Source organism: Pavona decussata, unplaced genomic scaffold (genome assembly GCF_977016875.1).
Source record: "Pavona decussata unplaced genomic scaffold, jaPavDecu1.1 SCAFFOLD_254, whole genome shotgun sequence".
Taxonomy (NCBI): domain Eukaryota; kingdom Metazoa; phylum Cnidaria; class Anthozoa; order Scleractinia; family Agariciidae; genus Pavona; species Pavona decussata.
Window position 1 is genome coordinate 2,232,501 of NW_028145657.1, and position 8,680 is coordinate 2,241,180.

General features: G+C 37.5%; 1 protein-coding gene across 1 annotated transcript in view; it reads right to left on the reverse strand.

Moving 5' to 3' along the window:
- The window catches only part of LOC146456553 (uncharacterized), a 13,193-nt gene extending 8,655 nt beyond the window's left edge, over positions 1–4,538 (reverse strand). Inside the window, exons 1-4 of the mRNA XM_085092755.1 lie at positions 4,473–4,538; positions 1,543–1,858; positions 506–626; positions 122–295 (exon numbers count right to left, since the gene is read on the reverse strand). Coding sequence (XP_084948881.1) covers positions 122–295; positions 506–626; positions 1,543–1,845 — 598 coding nt within the window. The 5' untranslated portion in view covers positions 1,846–1,858; positions 4,473–4,538. The remainder of the gene's footprint in view (positions 1–121; positions 296–505; positions 627–1,542; positions 1,859–4,472) is intronic.
- Positions 4,539–8,680: the final 4,142 nt, after the last annotated feature.

Below are 8,680 nucleotides of genomic sequence, written 5' to 3' on the forward strand. Positions count from 1 at the left end.
AAGATCCTCAAACCAGTTACGTTTCGAGTGGTTGCAACTCAGAGCGACTTATCATGACATAATAGCCACAAAACAAATGAAACATGCTGTATTCATTTTCAATCATATATTTTTAAATTACCTACCTCAGCCATTGCCAGTTTATGTATGTCCGCGTCACTTAACTTTCGAGCAGTGATGGCCGATTTATTGGCCGGGGTAACACAGAGCACTGAGTTGAGGCAGTTGTTTGAATTTCTTTGAAGATGATCGTTGTTTTTTGAGCTTATGCTCACCACCAAGGTCCATCCCCCACCTGAATAAAATTGACAAATTTCATCGACAGTCCTGGTAAATTTCAAAATGATAAATTTTCATCAGGGAAGTCGTGTGTAATAATAAATAAGACATTCTGGGGAACAGATAGTTACTGGAAAAATATATGTAGTTGACAAATTAAACTTTCATCAAAGTCGATGGAATTGTTTTCTTAATCATTGGCTTAAGTGTCAAATCTATTTCGTACCATAGTTTTTCATGTCGCAATACACTTGTACTTCTTTGTTGCCAATCTTTACCCAGTAATAACCACTTTTAGACCGAGGCAATTTTTGCAGTATTTCCATGCAAGATTTGAATCGATTTGCCTGAGGAAAATAAAGCAAAACAAAGTAAGCGTAAAGGAATAAGCTTAGAGACGTAGTTTACCCCATCCAACTAAGGTTATCCTCTCCTGTCTTATCCCATCCCCCATTCCTATCCTGGGATTAATTTTAAAAGTCCTATTCACTTAAGTTCATAGTCAAAGGGAATCTTATTTGTAATTTCACCATTAATCATTCAGAGAAAACAAGAATGAGTAGATAGGACCGTGGTTTTTAACTCGTGAATCGAATACTCGCAAGCGCAATGAACGAATTATCGGCGTAATGTACGGAAATGTCGCTCGCTCGGTCCTTCCATGGTCACTCGTTGGGCTACAGTAAAGTTCCACCAAATACTGTATGGCGTACTCTCACGTCTCGCTTAAGTTCCTTTTCTCCTTGAGTCAAAAGACAGGTTTTTGGAGTTCAAAATTAAAAGAAATGGCCCTGAAAGAACGCTTGACAGCCGAAGAAAGAGGATGTTGTGGTTTTCAGAATGTCAATTCGATGAACTACACAAGACCGGACAAGCTCTCGAACGACTGGAATGGCGAACAGTACATTACAGTTAATGTACATTGTTTTCAATGCTGTAAATTCGGTAAAATATTACCGTTCAGTCTAATTCAGATTGCCACTATTTTGCATTTACGAGTTAGTTCTCAGGAGCCTTTGATCATAGGTACTAATCACAGGTTGTAAACAATCCGATAAAAAAATGCGAGATGTTATATCTTTTCTGTTATATGTTATATATGGGTGATGTTGCCTCTGTGTCACCGCACTTAAGATAAACTGAATACGGGATGTTTACTTTTTAACAAGAAAAATATTCTGAATATCGAATTAAATTAAACCACCCTCTTTTAATAGGAGTCAAAACAACCAAGACTGATACTTAGATTTTTTTGTGCCTTACATAGCTGTCCATGTAAACGATCCCATGCTTCGGCCCATAGTCCTCTGGGTGAGTAAATCTGTCAGCATCGCTTAAGTCACATGACTTGTCATTCAGCCTGAAGTTCAAACTCTTACACCGCAACTCGTCTGAACACATCATTACACACTCGTTAAGGCCGGAGGAGGCCCTCGTGGAAATCACGTGGTTAGCCAAGCGATGGCCGTACACTGAGAGTGATTGCACTTGACATTGTTCCAAGGCGTGAGGCAGCTTTGCAGAGTTTATGATGATGAGAATACCAACAAAATACTGAACAAGCATGGTATCAGTTTTCCTGGAAGAAACGTTCATTTGGAATTGGTTCTGTAATTTTATGTGTAATTTTAATAATTAAACAAGAAGTATTTTAATATAACAACAACAGAGCTAGACGAAAACTAAACGACTAGAAACTGAACACATAAAAACAAAGCACAGTAACGATTCGATCACGTTTCCTCTTTCCAATAAGCGCGCCCTCCCTCCAATAAGCATGCCATTTCTAATACACGCTCGATCCCACTTGAATGTCTAATAGTCTCCTTCCACGTGAGCGCCCTATTGGGTAAAAGTCACCGTTCCGATAACCGACCCCTTTTGGAATAGTTAGCACCCCCTATTGAATAGCATAAATAAAATAAACCACTGTCATGTGGCTTCCTGCATTGAAGTGAATAATATATTTTTGTCTTATTATGCAGGACCGGGTTGTTCGAAAGCCAATTAACGTTAATACTCGATTAAAAATTAACCGAGGCTTTGATGTCGCTTATTACAAATGTTTTAAAAAGCTAATGTTAAGCAAACACTAAAGAAAAGTCTAAGGCCTGGGGCAGACGTCGAATCTTAGTCGAACTTAATTCGTCGAACCTATGAGTTTTGAAATAGGCGCATGAATGGTGCAACTTTTGCCGCAATTATTAAAGTTCGACTCAAATGAATTGGTTCGACTCCAGCATAAGTTCGACTTGCCAAGTCGAATAATGCGACAGTGGTTCGGAGTTTCAGCAAACGCCGTTCTAAGCACGTGCTGAACTCAATTCATAAATCATGCAAATTACAAAATAATTGATTCAAATGTGATGAACTGCGCAAACGTCACAAAAATACCGACTCCCCCATCAATGGTGCTTTTCGCAGATTCATTTTCACTCAAACTACTGCGTTATTTTCTTCATGATGCCTTACATGTGATGCATATTCTCTATGGAAACGAACAAAATTGCTATTTACGAACCATGAGACTAGAATACTGTAAGGTAACGGAGGCTTAAGGGTTTGATGTAAAGCATTAATTAGGGAAAACCGCAAAATGATAAATTTGACACCTGCATTGTTGTTTCATTTGTCAATACTTGGATAGTGACGCGCGAAGAACAAGGTTACATGGACCAAATTACTACTTGAGATTTCTTCCTTAAGCTGTTACTGTGGTTCTATCAAGCGGTTGTTAGGAAATATTAATCTAGTATTCCGATGTTTAGGGAAACCATGAATTTAAGGCGAGGACTGTTGTTTACTTTCACCTGCACTGGTGCATCCAGCGTTCCAATTCTTGCGGTAAATATTTGTTTCAGAAGGGCTAAATAGAAAAAAACCGAAACTTTCGTTTTCTTTGGTTTTTTTGTCACTTAAAAATTTAGTAAAAATTTTTACTTTAGTAATATTGGGAAATACTTCTTTTTGTTTTTTGAGAAGAGAAATGTTATTTAGCCAACAGCAGGTGGTAAATTCTAGATCATATGCGGATCTGCTTCCCACAATTTTCGTCGACTCAACAATTCAATTGAAAAAGAAAAAACCGTACAGATCGCACTGTCTCAGCGTACACAAATATTCCTTTAAAACGCTCGAAAACGGACTTGGAAAAAAGAAAGCCTCTTTTTTACAGTTATGTATAGTACGTTACATAAATATTCTCGATAAGTGACGTGCCCCCACAAACGGTAGTTTTTGGCAAGTTATCAAAAGCCACATAAAAGTTTCGCAATTTTAAAACATCCACGTTGTTGTTGTTGTTTTTCTTTTTGTCTTATGTAAAAATTTAACAGGATAAATAAGTTACCATATGATCAGAACAGAAGACCGTCTTGCGTCCTAATACGCTGATTTAAATCCAGTGTACGTGCTTCTTCAAACGTGAAGAAAATTAGACAGAAAACTCGAATTTCATTGAACAAGAGAATTATGAGGGGTCTTTTTACGCCTCGTTAATCAACTTTTGCATCTTCAGTTACATTCACGGTCCTGATATGATAACAGTTGTCCACGCATCTTAATGTGGTATTTGGCAAACGTGTCAAATTTACTTGAATTTTGAAGGTTAACATTAAAGAACATTAGAATTAGAAAAAGCTGCATCATTTACCGTCGCCTTTCACATTCTACAAAGTGGCTTCGAAATATTTAAATATATTATTTCGTAACTCAGAAACTCCTTGAAGTTTTAGTTGATATTTAACTCGCGTTTTGCCAAAATGCATGACAGCCTAAGAGCTAAAACTTTACAGTATGCAACTACATGACTGTTAAGTTTTCATTTCACACTGGAGTTCTTTTTGTATTACAATTCATTTTCAAGTTCAATATTGATTAACACACAATGAACGTTTCACTTGAGATATAAGCACGCATGCAAGATTCAATACAAGATGAATTTCCAGCTAAACGGATTTAGAGCAGAATTCAACGCGATGAGTTTAGAGTCAATAGTCTCTGATTACTGTAACATTCGAATCCAACTACTTATTTGTAACTTCTGGCTTATTGAAAACCATGTGAGGTTAGTGTTCTTACTAGTAAAATATGTAACCTGTTTTCTAAATTATCGAAAAAATGCCACGCAATTGTTATCATAAGGACGAAACTAGGTCAAAAACCTACAAAAATAACCAAAAAGTATAACAAACCTGTGCACACCAATGCGTCCTCACAAGCAATCTCTTTGGTTACGAGAAGCCGCAGAAGATCCGCACAGCACAAAGGCCAGTAACAAATGACGTACTCTTCTTTGAGAGTGAAACAATACTGATGCAATTGAGGCGACTCGATGCTTACGTCATGGCTGCTATGGTAACCAACCATATTTTTTCGGTTTTGTACCTAGTCGGCAGTGCTTATTAAAGACAGAACCAAAGAAGGTTTTTTCCCGTATTGTTTGTTTTGTTCAGTTTCTACGAAAAACGATACAGAGATTAAGCCCCAATCTGGGGGATTGGAAGGACGCGACAGGCCTTTATTGAAATCACATGATCACCTAGATGATGACAGCATACCGGGTGTAATGGGGCTTTACATTATTCCAAGGCATGAAACAGATTTGAAGCGCTTACTATAAAAAACGAAAAACACCGTGCATACAGCAGCAGATGACACTCCGTACCTGCGCCGAACCAAAAACTACGCTTTTGCAGCATTTCGAAGACTGAAAAGTCATTCATTTATGTCATCCGTTATAAGGATTCTAGGGACTGTTTATGGCATAAAGAAACCCACTGAGTCATCCTTAGTATGTCACCTCATTCTCAATTGGCCCAAGGGCCCCTCCTCCTTCCAAAAAATATCACGTCACTTTTCAGTTGAGGGCATGCAAAGTAGTTAAAATGATGGCCGTTTATAAACTCAATCTACTTTACGAAGAAACGCTAGAGCGTTCTACGCCCTCAGCCCGAAAATTATCGTAGGGGTATAAAAAAATACCGTAGGAAAGGTCACCAGTCTGTTTATCTAGCATTTTCCCACCCTCCACCGAATCATCACTCACACTACCCTAGAGTGTATCATTACAACCTTTTTTTATGTAGTCATGGTTGTGTGCTCTTAAGTGAGCTAAAAAAGGTCTATTTCTTGCTTTTTCGCAGATTTAGGTTTCCCAAAACTGCAGGCGTTCAAAAACCAGTGGTTATTTCACGTATTTGAGGACTTAGGCAAATACTTCTATGTCGGCTTGTATCACACAGGAAACGCGGACTTGTATTGTTTAATTTCAAGGTTTTCGCAGGCTTTTGAAATGTGGCCAAATTCAAGTAAGAAATGGTGACTGAGGGGGTGATGGAAAGTGATGACTGTTACTCAAATACCAGAACAGTAAACGAGCTAATTGTACTATTTTAATCCATTAGTCCACCAAACCCATCAGTGGTCTTAGAATGAATTAATTTTGTTCATCCCCTTCCGTTGACATTTTCTGAATTTCGCCTGATTTTCTCTGACAATGACTCTTAACACAAATATCTTGAAATCGTAGCTACCTTAAAAGTTCAGTGTATGTTTACGAGGTTTTTCTTAGATAAAAGACCTTTGAAAAAAACAGACAAATATAACTAAACTAGTTCTAAACCCCACCGTACAATTTCTTCCTTGAACTTTGCAAAAAGGTGTGTGTGAACTTGTTGATTACCAGTCGATTCGTAAGTAAAAATGGGAGTTACCGCGCTCTTAACTTAGTTATAATCGATTAAAGCTTAAAAGCCAAGGCTGCTGTTTCAAAGGTATATTGTTGCTATGGTATCCAGTAAAGTCGAGAAAACACCTACAACTTCTTAGAGCCGGTTTACTGTTTGTTTGTTCTGATATTAAAGAGTAGTAGTATTGATCCGTCAAAGTTTAAGTGCTGGAAACCGATGCAGCCACCTTAAGTTGTATACATAATTGCGATCATGTTCTTCTTGTTTTATTAAAAAAATTCCACTATGTTGTATTTAAGGTTTTTTTGTTTAGAGCACTGCTATTTGTGGACTCACGAAGCTGCTGTGTGTATATTAAAGTGAAAACGCCGAGTCGTATTTTTGTTACAGATTTTTATTACACAGCTAAATCACACTGACTCATTCACATGCAACTAAGTATAAATAAGGTTACGGCTTGTAAAATATAATACCTGTGTTACATAATTTACATTATGAGGAGAAATGAACTCAAGTGTCGCGTGAGATTGCGAAAGACGTCCACATTGAACATTTCGTTCAGTTTCTCGCGGTTTGTGTATGTATTTTTCTTTTGGACTAACACGAGCGATGCTTAGTTTCCCTTTCTGAGAACTCCTGATATTATTTAATTATAAAAAAAATCGATAAACTTACAAAGATATGCTAGTTAAACCTTGCCATACAATCTACGGTTACGATTACTTATCTAAAACAAGCACTGAAACAATCGTTTAAGGCAACCCCTTTTTTAATGCCATTTTGTTGGTTATTCAGACAAACTCTAGATATAACAAAGTGCCGCTTTGAGGCTCCACCTAAAAGTGCACATGAGGGCAGTGGTTGAGTACTTCAACCTGACAAATGTCATGTGTTTTCCCGCTTATTGAAATTATAAGATGTTCATGTTAAATGCTTTTGAGAAGATTCTTTCTTCACTTCGCTAGCTTTCACTGAAAATTCAGTTCAGTGGTTTATTTTTCTTGATTGTACCAAAACCATTATCTTCATTGGCACTGATTTTCAACGCTATTTTTCAGGAACTGGCATGCACTTTTAAGTTGTGATTCTCATCGTAGCTCAGCGTAGCTTGATCGAGGAAACGAATAAGGGAATTGTGAAAGAATAAGGCTTTGTGTAACGCAACGACACAACCTCACGACGGATTCCTTGGGTTTGAGCTGCTACTTGGGCATCTCTCTTAGACAAGGAGCAACATTTGGACGTATGACTGTAATTTTCATAACAGTATAGTGACAGTCTTTTTTAGGGAAAACTATTTAAGACTTTGATTGCCTCCAGAAAGTCAGTGTATGTTTTAGTCCTCAGCATTTAAAAATGGCAAAATGCAAACATAATACTGTAGTACACAAAAGCTGTTAGAGTCTCTACCAACCCTTTTGTTTTAGGATAAGCATTTAGTGCTTTCTTCAGGCCCCAGGCTGCATACTATGTTTTTACATTAAACTTTATGGTAACCTCAGCTTTATTCACTGACATATATACAGTGTACATAAGCCCATAATATTAGCTATAACTCTCTTAGCCTACACGACTAGTTGAGATTGAAAGCATGCTACTCAGAATTGGGGTCATCAATTAAATATTTAATTTTCTAGTGTTAACAGTACTTATGAATGATATGAATGATAACGTACAACCTTAAGATATATATTGGTTTTGCTAAGACCAAATGATGGAAAGCAATTCTCTCTTTATGAATCTACGCCTCGACAACCAGGTAGATATATTTGCACAATGCTATAGATTGTTAAACACTATTAACGCCACCTGGTTTGGTATTAGGTAACACAATTATGTATTTTTAACTGTTTCAAAGGCGCCTTTAATGATGTATATACGCCCAGTTTCTACTAATTTTAATTTTATCAGTTTTCTGCTCTTAACTTTAGCCAGACCGGACTTGGTTTGGTTCTCTGGGACCAGAGAGACGAGGGAATCTTTTTCTTTAACAGACAATAATAAAGCTGTGATAAAACACTTAGCGTTGTTTGTTCAGTTCCTAAACACTCCCTTTGACACTGTGATCCGTTAGAGAACCTGATTACTTAACATAAAGTTGAACTGACGGACCGTTCCTTTTAGGGTTGGTTAGTGGAAATGACTTTTTTGGTGGGTGGGGGAGGGGGAGGAGCGGGGGCAGAGAAGGAAGAATTTCAGGTCAGTTATTGAAATAATCGACAGTAACATGAAACAGGTCTATTTTGTTTCATGTCTAAGGCAGTCTTTTCTTTTCCACTATATTTTTTTCTTTTCTTCTCTCTAATTTCTTTGTTTCTGTTCGTGGACATTCACAACAAATTGTTCCTTTCTGAGCTTGCAACTTTTACTGCTCATTTAAAAGCTATAGCGTCCAAAGCCTGTAGAGGAAGATTCTGCAGCCCCCACTCGCCTCCACCCCCCGTCTGAATAGATTTCCTAAATTTGCATCACCATGCAGCAAACGACACAGCCAAGAAAATCAATATAAGCATCAACTAGTGATTAATTCTATACATGACTCTATGCATGATCTTCTACCATACCTCCTTCTGCTAAACTATCATATCTTCTCTTACTAATGATTTCTGCTCTTATTTCTCAATTCTCGGTTTTCACGTGACGTCACCAAATTCTAGAATTCAAAACTGGGAGGCCTACAAACTTTTTACCTTCATTCAAGGAGAGATTAC